This window comes from Otolemur garnettii, unplaced genomic scaffold (genome assembly GCF_000181295.1).
Source record: "Otolemur garnettii isolate 467f Iridium unplaced genomic scaffold, OtoGar3 scaffold00007, whole genome shotgun sequence".
Lineage (NCBI taxonomy): Eukaryota > Metazoa > Chordata > Mammalia > Primates > Galagidae > Otolemur > Otolemur garnettii.
The window spans coordinates 717,779-731,827 of record NW_003852402.1 but is presented as its reverse complement, the minus strand read 5'-3'; the positions used below and the strand labels follow the sequence as shown (position 1 = coordinate 731,827).

The 14,049-nt window shown below is 51.2% G+C and overlaps 1 protein-coding gene across 1 annotated transcript in view; it reads right to left on the bottom strand.

The window, feature by feature from the left end:
- Positions 1–13,298, bottom strand: part of TTLL8 (tubulin tyrosine ligase like 8) — a 56,727-nt gene extending 43,429 nt beyond the window's left edge. The window contains 7 exon segments of the mRNA XM_012814107.2: positions 1,868–1,993; positions 2,635–2,749; positions 2,889–3,017; positions 5,628–5,701; positions 6,492–6,630; positions 9,020–9,111; positions 13,205–13,298. Coding sequence (XP_012669561.2) covers positions 1,868–1,993; positions 2,635–2,749; positions 2,889–3,017; positions 5,628–5,701; positions 6,492–6,630; positions 9,020–9,111; positions 13,205–13,268 — 739 coding nt within the window. The 5' untranslated portion in view covers positions 13,269–13,298.
- Positions 13,299–14,049: the final 751 nt, after the last annotated feature.

Genomic DNA, 14,049 nt, shown 5'->3' with positions numbered 1-14,049 from the left:
CTCCCAAGCAGCTGGGACCACAGGCGCCCGCCACAACGCCCGGCTATTTTTTGGTTGCAGCCATCATTGTTGTTTGGCGGGCCCGGGCTGGATTTGAACCCGCCACCTTAGGCGTATGTGGCTGGCGCCTTAGCCACTTGAGCCACAGGCACCGAGCCGAAAACTGACAATTTCAAGGACAAATAGAAATGAATTCACGACTATATTTACAGACTTCAGCACCCCTGTATCAGCAATGGATGGATCTGGCTGGCAGAAAATCAGGAGGACCTAGGCAAACTCCACAGCACCATCAACCCATGGGGTATAACTGACTGCTGTACAATACCTCATCTTTCAACACACATATTCTCAGGTTCACATGAAATGTTTACCAAGATAGATCACATTCTGGGCCATAAAACACACGTTAACAAATTTAAAGTAATAGAAATTGCAATATTTATGCTCATGGACCACAACAGAATTAAACAAGAAATGAATAAGAAAAGGACAACTGAAAAATCCTAAAGTATTTGTAGATTAAACAACATACTTCTATATAACACATATGTCAAAAGATGACATCAAGAGAAATTAAAAAATATTTTGAACAAGTAAAAATGAAAACATAACATTGAAACTTGTGGGGCAGGGTGAGGTGATTCATACCTATAATCCTAGCACTTTGGGAGGATGAGGCAGGAGGATCACTTGACCCAGGAGTTTGAGGTTGTAGTGAGGTATGATGATGTTACTGGGCTCTAGCTGGGGTGACAGAGTGAGACCTTGTGTCAAAAAAAAAAAAGAAAGAAAGAAAGAAAAGAAAAGGAAAAGGAAAAAGGAAATAAAAAAGAAAAAGAAAAGTGGGATGTAGCAAAAGCAAAGCTTAGTGGAAAATTTACAGCATTAAGTGCATATATTAAAAAAAAAAGTTCTGGCTCAGCGCCTGTAGCTCAGCAGCTGGGGCGCCAGACACATACACCAGAGGTGGCAGTTTTGAACCCAGCCTGGGCCATCCAAACAATGACAACTACAACCAAAAAATAGCCAGACATTGTGGTGGGCGCCTGTAGTCCCAGCTACTTGGGAGGCTGAGGCAAGAGAATCACTTAAGCCCAAGAGTTTGAGGTTTGCTGTGAGCTGTGATGCTACAGCACTCTACTGAGGGCAACATAGTGAGACTCTGTCTCAAAAATAAATACATACATAAATAAATAAAAATAGAAAAACTGAGACAAGAGGATCGCTTGAGCCTAAGGGTTGGAGATTGCCATGAGCTATAATGCCACAGCACACTACCCAGGGCACCAGGTTGAGACTCAAAAAAGAGAAGAAAAGAAAAGAAAAAAAGTTCTGAAATAGTGATCTAAGCTTCCACCTTAAAAAACTAAAAAAGCAAATTAAGTCCAAAGTAGGAAGAAGAAAAGAAAGAATCAAAATTAGGGTAGAAATCAATGAAATTGAGAAACAAATCAATACAGAAAAATCAATGAAACAAAAATCTGTTTTTTTAGAACACCAAAAAAAGTGGCTCAGTGAGTAGGGCGCCGGCCCCATATACTGAGGGCAGCAGGTTCAAACCTGGCCCCAGCCAAACTGTAACAAAAAATAGCCCGGTGTTGTGGTGGGTGCCTGTGGTCCCAGCTACTCTGGAGGCTGAGGCAAGAGAATCACCTAGGCCCAGGAGTTGGAGGTTGCTGTTGTGAGCTGTGACATCATAGCACCCTACCAAGGGCGACAAAGTGAGACTCTGTCTCTAAAAAAAAAGCAAAAACCCAACCCCCAACAAACAAACAAAGAAACAAAAACACCAAAAACTGTCACTAAGTCTGTAGCCAAGCTAAGGCCCCAGGTGGAGGCCTCCCATCAGCCTGGCCGGACAAACCTTTCTTGTTGCTGGGGTCACTGCTCCCGGCCTCTGCCTTCTTGCTCTTGGGCTTGCTCCTGTTGCAGTTCTGGTGGCTGACCACCCACTTGAGGATGCTGGATGCCATAGTGCGCCGGAAGTCATCTGAAAGGACACCACAGTCCCGCTCCTTCTGCCCAACTTGGGGCCAGGCCTGCAGAAGCTCCCCAGCAACCCTAGTCCACATGTCCCCCCGACCCCCCACCTGTCCTGCCCCTGCTTTTCTACAGACTGAGTCTGGCTACACCCTGAGCACCCAACACAGAACTGGCCTCTACCCAGCTGCTCATTGCCCTGTCCAGGGGCTGGGGGCAGAACCACATGCTCCCTCCCCAGGACCACCATCCCTGTGCACCCTCATGACCACAGCCAGGGCAGTCCTCTGCCCGGTCCTCTGTCCTCAGGTGTCTGCCCCATCAATCTGCCTCTGTACTGCTCTGCAGGGATCTTTTCAGAAGCTCCTCTGGCTGACAGCACCAGGGCCCTCTGTGGGTGCCATCATCTCAGAAGGCGGCACCAGGCTCTAGCCTCGGCCTGGCTCTAGGCAGCAAGGGCCACATGTGGTCCACGAGGGACAGGGCAGAGCTGCTGGAGCTGGCCCATGCCAGGGAGGCTCCTTGCCATCTGGGAACCCATAGACTTCACTCCATAACCCCCAGCCTCCCCTTCACGATGTTGCCCCTGGAGGCTTTTGGACTGGCCCTTGCTAGGTGGTCCTGGCCCTGACCCCAGCTGGAGTCACTTACCCAGGAACTCCTGTGTCTCGGTCTCGGTGCAGAGGCTGTAGCAGCGTGGGAAGAAGGAGTCAGGGTTTGCCTGGACGTACCAGGGCAGACTCCGCATGTTCACGCACAGCCCAATCTGCAGAGACAGCACCCACCAGGGGCCAGGCAAGAGGCCCCGCGTGGGGGGGCAGACAGGAGATGCAGGTGCCCAGCGGTCAGCAGGAGGTGCCAGGGAGGCGACCAGCCCCACCCTATACCTCACACCCTGCCCACACCTTAGTGGTGAAGGCCGCTGTCTTTCCGTAGTGGTTCAGCATCTGGTCACCGGCCAGGCTGTGGTAGTCAACCACGTCCCTCTTGATGGTCCAGAGGAAGTACGGCATTTCATTTTTTACCAACCTAGACTGGCAAGAAAAAAGTCTTTATCAATACCCAGCATTCAAGGATTGTCTTCAAGACTAGCAGGCCTGCAACTAAGGAACAAAATATTGAATTTGACATTTCACTTTTAGGCTGAGGAAAAAAAAAAAAGCAACCAAGAACAACAGAAGGCTTGAAGTAGGCCCTAGGGGAGGCAGGTATCAGAGGGTGCAGCTCACCCTCTATAGGAAGTAGGTGCCTGAGGAGTTCACTTTAATGTCTTCCAAAGTCTGGAACAGACTTGTCCTGAGTCTGGACAACACTGAGCGCATCAACATTCCTAAAAGCAGCCACCGGACAGTCAGGATTCCCACAGGTCTCCTCTCCTGTATCTTTTTCCTCATCTTCAGCCGCACCCTTTTCTTTTGGCTCCTCTGAAATTTCATCTTCTTCATCTGGCTCCCAATCTCATTCTTCTGTAGGTTTATAACTCGCATTAATAATCTCGAATTGCTGATCAAATGGAGGCTAAGGAGAACAGCACACTTCCTCCAAGGTCATGGCCATCTGCATAGAGTCTGGCTCCCACTGGTACACATTTAACTTGGGAGCTTTTGATGGCATTCACTTGCCTGAGGTAGCTCCCACTCTGATTGGCCATCAAGTCCTTCCCCGAGGATGCACTCTGACTCTTGTTATTTCACCAGTTTCTTCTACTTCTTCGATATTGCCTCAAATCTTGATCAAGTTGCTGTTGACATTTACCATGTTGTCAGAATTCCAAACACATTTCCTGGTTTAGAAGATGCCAGGAAGGACACGAAAGAGGAAGTGCAGGGCAAGGCGCTGGAGGGTGGAGTATCTGGGAGTACCTGCCAAAATTCCCTTTGCTCTTCCCTTGGCTACAGGAAATGCACATTCCTTGAGGGCCCATGGTGTCCCAGATGTGGGGTGCACATGGAGTCTCAGCCCTCCTCTGGGTGTCTTTGTGGGGCTGGAGACACACTGCTTGCCTGAGCAGGGTAATAAGATGCTTCCTGACTTGAGAGCCAAGCCCAAAGGAGCAGCTCCAGGCAGGCTGCAGACTGAAGAGTGACCTCTTTCCCCACAGTGGAGTGCAAAGCAGGGGAAGGGGCCTGGGTGGAGCTGCAGCCTGGTGCAGGGTGAGGTGGGGTCCTGCTGCTGTTGCTTTTCTATTTACAGTAATGGCATGCCAAAAATCCTAACTATACGAAGAGATGCTAGGACAGAACATTCTCTGAAATCCTACCCCCCAGGCATAACTCCTGACCCAACACCTTGTAGGTCAGTCTCTGCAGACAACATTGTAGACGTATAGACATGACACACACAGGGACCTGTACAGCTCCATACGAAACACACTGAGACACGGATCCTTCTACTGTGATTCCCTGGTTGGCACAGGGCTCGCCCTGTGCAGAGGACCAGGAGGGGATGGGGCCCCACAGGGATACCATCCCGTAGGGACACTGGCTGATTTCTAAGCACTTTGCTCTTTTTCACATGGTCTGACCTTCTTTTTCTGCCCCTAGAGCTGGTGCTTTCAGACAGAAGTCTTGTTTTGCAGAGAATGCTGTGAATTGAATTCTCTTGGGAATATAAAAGCACAGAGCAGGGCAGTAGCTGCTGCACTGGGGTAGGGCAGAGTCCTCCACAGAACTGTGGCCTCTCTCCAGGTCCCCCAGCTCACTGCTTTATCTCTCCCTCTCAAGCAGCAGACAGGACGTCTCTCCCCACCCAAGTGCATCTGTCCAGACCCCAGCTCCCAGGTGACGGAGTCAAGTCACTAGGGTGGGCCCTTGAATATGGGAGCAGTGCCCTCACTGAAGAGGCCCAGAAAGACCTTGCCCCTCCCCACCCCATAAGGACAGCACTCAGACACCTAGGAAGCAGGGAGCCCCCAGAGCCCAGCCTATTCTGTTTGGTAGGCCTAGGACAGGTGCCCACAGTGGCCGAGCCACACAGCAGCCCTGCTCCCCTCTGTGTGTTTTCTCTACAGGACACATCCCTGCTCCATAGCAATGGAATAAATCCAGGCAGGTCTCCCGTGCACTGGCCACTGTGAGTGCCTGGACAGGCGGTGCCCATTTTCCTGTTTCTGCTTCTGTTACCATCTGTGAGCCTCATGTGCTCTGGGCCACGTGACACACACAGCCAGTTGATTTTTCTGACTCTTTATGGGGAGCAGAGTCCAGAGGAGCCAGGGGGCCAGGATGGGCCTGAGGAGGTGGAGGTGTGACTGTGTCCCTGGAGACCCCATCCCACCCCTGGCCAGGCCCCCAGCATTACATTGATCAGGCCACTCAGAGCCCCTTGGGGGCCCACACTGTTGCAGCAGGTAAGTCTATGCAGCCCTGAGGGGCTGCAGGGGGTATGGGGACCTGGGCATACCAAGCCCCACCCTCTGGTACAGTAGCTTGTCTGTCTCGCCCTGGGGCCAGTAGGCCCTGTGCCCCCGCCTAGAGGCCTGGTGCCTCTTTAGCTCTGTCACTCACCAGCTACTGTCCCTGCCCCCCCGACACAGGCCCTGTGGGAACCAAGGCAGGTGACGGCAGGAGGCCGCAGCTCACCCCAGAGCACATAAGTCCCCCTTGGTGAGGCCACGGTGCACCCTAGCGCACATGGGAACGTACCATCACATCATGGATGTTGTCTATTTTCTCCAAAGCCATTTCTTGATTTTCTTTGACTTCAGCACATTTATTTGCTACAAACAAAACACAAAGAAAGGCCTGGACACCTGGGCACTGCCAGACCCACAATGGCCCGGTATCCCTGCTATGGGCAGAATGGCACCTGTTTGTCCCTTGGAACCTTTCTCCACATAAGGCACCCCCAGTAGGGCCCTGTGTGTCCATCGGGGAGCCTCCCCTGCATGTCTCCCTGGCGTAGGGGGCAGCCCAGGGCACAGGTGTATGGACAGGCTCAGAACTCGGGAACCCAGGACTGGGGAGTAGGGGCCATGGGAGGGGACATCAGGCCTTGGCCTCAACAGGGCCCAGAGGACACAGACACTGCTGTGGCAGGATCGAGAGGTACAGCCAGCACCATGGGAGCCAGAGCCAGTGGAGGGACAACTTGGGCTGGGCTGGGGAGGATAGTGAGAAACCCCTCTAGATGGGAGGAGGCCCAGCCTGGGGCTGACACAGAAAACCTGAGCAATGACATGGACACCGGGGTGGGAGACTGGGGGTGGGGGGGACTGTGGAGAGGTGGGATCAGACCTCCCAACACAGGGAAGGTGGAGGGGGGAGCTGTGGAGAGTGGGGTCAGACCTTCCAACACGGAGAAGAGTGGGGTCAGACCTTCCAACACGGAGAAGGCAGGGGGGCTGTGGTGAGGTGGAATCAGACTTCCCAACATGGGGAAGGCCAGGGGGGCTGTGAAGAGGTAGGATCAGACCTCCCAACACATGCAAGGGACCTGTGGAGGATTCCTTGCTCAACGGTACTGGTCCGCACACTGGCAGACATGACACCCATGGGGAGATACTCTACCAGCAGCCCCTTCCCCCATGTCCTCGGCATTCTGGACGACCTTGGGCAGAAAGTAGAACTTCTTCTCTACCCAGCCCTTCCTGCGCAGAGCCGCCCGGATCACAGGGTAGTGCCCGTAGATAGAGAAGATCTTCTTTTCCTGAAATGGCAACAGCACGTTTTAAGGATGGGCTTGGTGGCTCACACCTGTAATCCTGGTACTCTGGGAGGCTGAGGCAGGAGGATCCCTTGAGCTCAGGAATTTGAGGTTGCTTGAGCTATGATGATGCCATGGTACTCTCAAAAAAGAAAAAAAGCATGTTTTAAATTAAAAAGACTGAACAATAAGTTGACTATTTCCCCGTAAAAGGCACTTTCAAAGCAGACTAAGATGGGCCGTGCTCTAGTTAGTGGGGGGAGATTCTGCCAGAGAAGGACCCTGGACACACCCAAAGCACAGAGACTGCTTAGTGCTCGGGGGGTGCAGGTGCAGGCTCTGGACACGCCCCCAAGGGCATGAGGGTCAGTCCTGTTCCACTGGCGTCCCTTCCTCGTGGGGGTCTAGTCCAGAGGTGCTCACTCCCTCATATTCTCATACACAGCACATGGTCACGCACCACGCACCCTTACATGCCACACCCACACGTGACCACCCCTGCACACTGGGACGTTCACACACTCACTTTACTCTCCCACATAGCAGCCCAAGGGCTACAGCTAGTTAGGGAAGCTCTCTGAGCTGAGGCTGGAAGCGAGTCTAACACAGGGGAGGCCATATGGACTGCACATCTGAGGACAGGTGGGGCCATGTCCTACAGAGCTTCTTCTGTACAAGGGTAACCATTCCTTGTGTTTGGGGGAATGTGGGTCCTCAAGTTTTGAGGCTCTGGAGGAGCCAGAAGGGCCTGAGGGCAGCAGGGTGGCAGCACAGGCTAGTGGGAGCGGCTGGGACCCTGCACCTGGGGAACTGCACCGCTGTGGGGGCTGTGGCAGGCAGAGGGCCATCAGGGTGTATACAGACCCGCACTTGCCTTGGGCTCCTCAGTTGGAGCCCTGACTCAGGCTGTGAACAAAGGCAGAGGACTCAGCCTGGACACCAGCAGCTGCAGGGCCAGTGACAGGTAATGAAATCAGGGGTCAGGACAGGATGGGAAACGGTTAACCCAGAGGCCTGTGCTGCCCTCCCTTGAAGAGCCTGCATTGTCCCTCCCCTTGGTGCAGTGGATCCAGCCCATGACCCGCTTCTAACCAATGGGGTGTTGAAATAGGCAGAGATGGGATGTCCCCCATGATCACTGACATTATTTGGTGAATGTATTAGGAGTTTGCAGATAGCATCAAGGCCCCAAATCAGCTGATTTCAGTGCAATGAAAAGACAGATTTCCCGGGGTGGCCCTGACCTGACAGGTCCTTGGCTGTAGGTCTAGGTCTTCCTTGGTGTTGGAGATGTACATGGGGGGCTTAAGACCCCACAAGGAAGTGGACTCAGCTGCAACCTGTGCAGGGTAAGCCGACCCTCCCACCCAACTCCAGGAGAGCAGCAGCCCAGTGGGATGTGAGGATGTGAGCCTCTGCCCCAGCAGGGAACGCACACCCAGCCTAATCCAGAGCCTCCCTGTCCATAGGGACCTGTGCCCACAGGGACCACACAGGAACAGATACCTGCCATTTCATGTGGCTAAGTCTGTGGAGATCTATTAGGCAGCATAGACAACTCAGGTCCCTACAGGAAGATGCAGGCCATACCTAGGAGTGCAGACCAGGCAGAGCAGGTGGCCAGACACTCTGGGGTAAGTTCCTGCCCATGTGAGAGATCCAGCAGGTCAAGGGCCTTCCCTGGACTGCCTTACAGGACACTGGTGCACAGCCTGCCCCTCAAGGTGGCCGTGCACGTGAGGGCCTAGTCACCAGCAGGAGCTTCTTAGGGAGCTAGGCAGCTGGCAGGAGATACCTCCTGCCACCTGACATCCCACTTAGTGGTGGTCAAAGGAATAACTTTGGAAAAGCTAATTTTACTAAGTTAGCAGAATACAATTCCCAAGGGAATTGTGGAACTAACAAAAGCAAAGCATAAGACTTGTTACATATATGAGAAGGAGACATGAAATGAAAAATGTAGTCAGCCCAAGGAAGGCACAAGAAGGGAAGGAAGGAAACTGGACAGGCAGAACACCCAGGGAGTGAAGCAGGGCACAGCACTGACCACATAGCCTCGGTCACACATGTAGGTGCTTTCAGTAAAAGGCACATTGCCAGATGTTTTCAAGCTAACTCTGTTATTTACAAACATAAACCTCCTCACCAGGGGAGGCTGGGCCTTGCTGGTAGCCCTGCCGTGAGTGTGTCAGGACCAAGTCAGCAGACCCCAAATGCCAAAATAAATTTCCTTTTTTTTTTTTTTTGGCAGATTTTTGGTCAGGGCTGGGTTTGAACCTGCCACCCTCGGCATATGGAGCCAGCACCCTACTCCTTAAGCCACAGGCACTGCCACTAAATTTCCATTTTTAAAAAGTGCCCTCCTCCCCATAGAGTCCAAACAAGGATTCACCTTGATTGCTTTTTCTGTTAATTGTCTTGCTATTTTATATCTGTCCAATTTGGGAGACGAAGCCAAATCTTGGGACATTCCTCGTTTTAATTCTGCAAAAGAGGAACAGGACATCAAAGCAAGGACCAGAGCACCAAAGCGCTCGCTGTGAGCCAGCAACACTTCTAGTGCCAGACCACAGAGATGCCCACTGCAAAGGCCCCATCACCCCGAGACACTTGCACTCCCCACCCTCACACACCTGGTCCCCTGGACACCAGAAGCAGGTGGACCAACCCTTCCTCCCCACCCTCCCACCTATGCCTCACCATCTGTCCCCTGCCTGCCCATGCCCTGGCTGCACTAGCCTCAGGGACCTACAGTCCTCACCGGGATCCACAGCCTGCTCCAACCTGGTGCCCACCTTACCTCTGATGTTCTCCCCACCACCAATGCCCCAGCTGGCCCTCTCTGACCCTGGATGCCAGAACTCCCACAAGCACACACCAATGACATGCACAGACACCACACCCAACAGCTGCTTGTGTTCTGTATGCTGTTGAGTAAAGTGCTTCTGTGTATAACGGGCACCCAAATTTTTGGCTCAAACTTCCAGGAAAACAATCCTCAAGAAAGTGACTGGCTCCTGGCCAGGAGAGACACATCTGGGGAGGCCTGAGGCTCCCCTGGTAAACGTGCAGATGGCACTGCTCTCCCACAGCTGCCAGCTCTGTGAAGGCTGCCCCTTTCTTATCTCCCGAGCTCTTTCTGCCCCATATGTCTGGCAGTGGCTGAGATAGTCATTCTGGGAGTATCTGAGGCTGCTCAGCCCCTGGGCAACCAGGCAGGTCCCTGAAACCTGCAGATAGCTTCCAGTACCCTCTGCATGGTTGCTCAGGCTTTAGCCCTTGCCCTGCATAGCCTGGCCCACCCCACCATCCCTGCCACCACCCCCTCCCCTGATTATGGTGCTTGGCAGAGGTTGCTCTGGCCACTCCCACTGGATCCTGGATCCTCCAGGACTGGAACCCCGTGTGCCTAGGTGGGAAAGTGGGGCAGCCTGGGAAGCCCACAGGGTTTCCCCACTCCTGAGCCATACTACCCATGTATAATGCACATCCTTTTTTTCCCTCAAAAATTTGGGGCAAAAAGTGTACATTATCCAGTTAAATACAGGTACATTCTCTTCACACAAAGAACGTGTTCTAGCACAGATCATGGGCAGAGCTGTAGAACCTCAACAAAGTTCAGAGAACTGAAATGATACCCATCAAGTGTTCTGACAATAGTTGGTTGAATCAAGCTGGAAAGTAATGACAAGAAAATAACAAGAAAGTTTCGCAAATGTTCAGGATAAACAGTACAGTTTTAAAGTAAAACATGGATCAAAGGAGAAAGCAAATGGAGATTTTAAATGATTTTAATTAAATGAGGTAAAAATATGACATATCAAAGCATTACAGGGCAACTAAAGTAGTGATTAGAAGGAATATATAACTTTAAGCACATTCTTTAGAACAGAAAACAAATTGAAATTTCTAAGCTACAATCCCAAGAGGCTAGAAAGAGAAAAATTACAGTCAAGGAAAGTAGAAGACAGAAAATAATAAAGGTGAGAGCAGAATGCAATTAAATAAAAAACAAATGTAGTATAGAGAAAACTAATGAAACCAAAAATTGGATCTTTGAAACAATTTTTTAAATTGAGAAATCTCTAATTCCAACCTCTGGTCAAGAAGAAAAAGAAAAAGCATGAATTGCAAATATCAAGAATGAAATAAGGGATATCCCTAATGATTGTATCGGTACTAAGAGGACATTATGAATATCTACATGCCAACAATTTGACCATTCATATGAATGGACATTTTCCTTGAAAAACAAAGCTTATCAAAATAGACATAAAAGAAACAGAAAATCTGGACAGGCCTATTTCTGTTAAAGAAATTAACTCCATAATTAAAATGTTACCCAAGATGAAAACTCTAGGTGTAGATGGCATCACAAGCCAATCTTTCCAAACACTTAAGGGAACAAACACCTTATGTATATGCTTTCATTAATAGGAAAACAGGAAACTCGTCCAACTCTTTTTATGATGCCATAAATCAAAAACCAAAATATTTCAACAAGAAAGGAATAGTGCAGGTCAATCTCTTTCATAAAAATAGACACAAAGATCTTTTTTGTTTTAGACAGAGTCTCACTTTGTCACCCTCTATAGAGAGCTGTGGTATCACAGCTCACAGCAACCTCAAACTCTTGGGCTTAAGTGATTCTTTTGCCTCAGCCTCCTGAGTAGCTGGGACTACAGGCGCCCAACACAATGCCCAGCTATTTTTTGGTTGTAGTTGTCATTATTGTTTGGCAGACCTGGGCTGGGTTCGAACCTGCCAGCTCCAGTGTATGTAGCTGGCGCCCTAGCTACAGAGTTACAGGCACCAAGCCAAAAAAGAACTTTTAAAGCCTGGAGCCACACTCTACTTCATGGTGAAATATTAAACATTTTCCCCTTGAATTCAGAAACAAAACAAAGATGTACATACCATTTCTGTGTGAAGTGACACTGAGAGTAATGGCCAATGCAATAACTCAAGACAGGGGAATAAAAGATACAAAGCTTGAAAACTTTGTAGATAATGACTGTGCACACAGAAAATGTAAATACATCTACAAGCTCCTTAGAATTAGTAAATGTGTTTAGTAAGGTCGCCCAATACCAAGACAGTATATAAACAGAAACTGTATTTCTATATACAAGAAAGAATTACAAAATAAAACTCAAGAATGTCATCTACAACATTAAAAACCATCAGATATCTAGGACTAAATCTAACAAAAGAAGGCCAGAATACTTACATACCGAAAACTACAAAACATTGTTAAGAAGTAAAGAAGTACATCTCAGAGGTGAGGAGATTCAAGATGTTAATTCTTCCCCACTTGATCTAGAGATTCAATGTGACCACAATTAAAATCCAGCAGGATTTACACATGTGTGTAAATTAACAATTTGACTCTAAAATTTGTATGACAGTGCAAAAGTCAAAGCAAACCTATACAATCTTGAAGAAGAGCAAGGTCAGAAGGCTTCTACAACTCGGCAAAGGACATAAACTACTGCAGTTCAAGCAGGGCAGTGCAGCAATGAGGGTTGGGAGAAGGATCAGCAGAACGGAATGGAGCCCAGAACCAGACTATACCTGACTGTCCACAAAGGTGACACTGCCAGGTGGAGGCTGCTGAATCAACTGGATATTCATGGGGGTGGGGGGAGAGGAACACTGACCCCTATCTCACTCCATACACAACAATCATTTCCAGCAGGTTGTGGACCTAAATGTGAAATTGAACTTGCAAAGCTTCTAAAAGAAAACAGGATGTTATCTTCTGGACAATGGAACAGATGAAGTTTTCTTAAAAGAGATACAAAATATACTAGATACAGAAGAAAAGATGGACAATTAGACTTCCCTAAAGTTAAGAGGTTGTGATTATCAAAAGGAATCACTGAGTACTGACATGCTGACCGGTATTTAAGATACATCTACCCAATAAAACACTGGTACTAGCACATGTAGGCAGTCCCTCAGGTCAGCAAGACCTACAACCCAATTTACCAATGGCCTTCAGATGAGGAACAGGCCTCCACAGATGAGCAGCTGTGACTGGTCTGTGTGTGTGCAAAGGGCCCAGCACCAGCTGTCAAGGAAGTGCAAATTGAAACCAGAGTGAGATGCCCACAGACACCCCCAGGTGCTCAGACCAGTTTCTGGGGCAGACCAGGAGGAACTCCAACTCTAGACCCAACCAGTAAACTGCCTGGTGGAATCTTCTAGAGTTAAATATGCCTCAGCAATTTTACACTCTGTGCCTGACCAAGGACAAGGAGGGGGATTTTTGAAGACTGGAGTGTGTGGGGCGCTCCACAGTACCACCAGGAGCCCCCCACAGCAGCATGCTGAGTTGTCCACATTCTCAGCAGGGTGCAAGAGCAGCGGTAGCCCCCCGCCTCCACAGAGCCCACAGGGCCTCCTCACACCCTGTGCAGCCCGAGACATGGCCCTGGATGTAGCCCTGGAGGGCCCTGCACAGGGCACCCGCATTCTGAAGACTCGCCCCCTGCACGTGTCTAGTTACAGCTGACCAACTTAGAACAGCCCATCTGAACGCTAAGCCAGTGGACAGTAAGTGGGTGATACAGACTGTTTTCTTCTCTCCTGTCTCCATCTGATGAAGCAGAGGAGAGCCTCTTCCTGCCTGGCTCCATGCTGGCTTCTAGCAGCTCAGCCTTCTTGCCTCTGGGCCCTAAAGGAGAGAACAGGTTAGGAGGAAAGCCAGGGAGCAGGATGGGAGTCTGAAGTCCTGATTGGGAGGTAGGTCTGGGTCCGGGGAACAGGCTTGAATTGGGGAACCGGTTTGCGCTGGGGGGTAGATCGGGGTTGGGGGCAGGTCAGGAGTTAAGGGACAGGTCTGGGATGGGGGAGGTTGCAGCTGAGGGATCGATCTGGGGTTACAGAGGAGAGGTCTGGGGTTCTGAGGCGCAGGGAAATGGGCAGCTCTAGAGTGCCAAGGAGAGGCGAGGGCAGGTGTGGGGAGAGGAGAAGGGGCAGTTCTGAGCGAGGCAGGTCCGGGGTTCTGAGGGCGCGGGTGGGGGAGGGGATCGTGTCTGGGATCTGGACGGGCCTGGGTTCCGAGCGCTGGGCGGGGCAGTGCTCACCCGGGACCCGCCCGGTGGTTGGCGCGGCGCCCTCGTGGCCCGTCGCGCCACCTGGCGTCCTGCGGTTGCCCGGGACAACGGGCCTGGGTGGCACGATGCATTGTGCATCCCCCGGGAGCGGGCAGCGGGGCTGGGGGCGCGCGGCAAGGCGGCCCGCCCGGGGCGTGGGGCTTCGTGGGCGCGCAGGCGCTGGCCTGGGGCGCCGGGAGCGGCCAGAGCTGCTGCGGCGGCGGGGGAGACGCGGGCGGCGCGCGGGGGGCGCGGGCCGGGACTGGCGGCAGTCGATGGCGCTCGGTCTGGGCCAGGGTTCGGGGGAGAGTCCCAGGCAGCG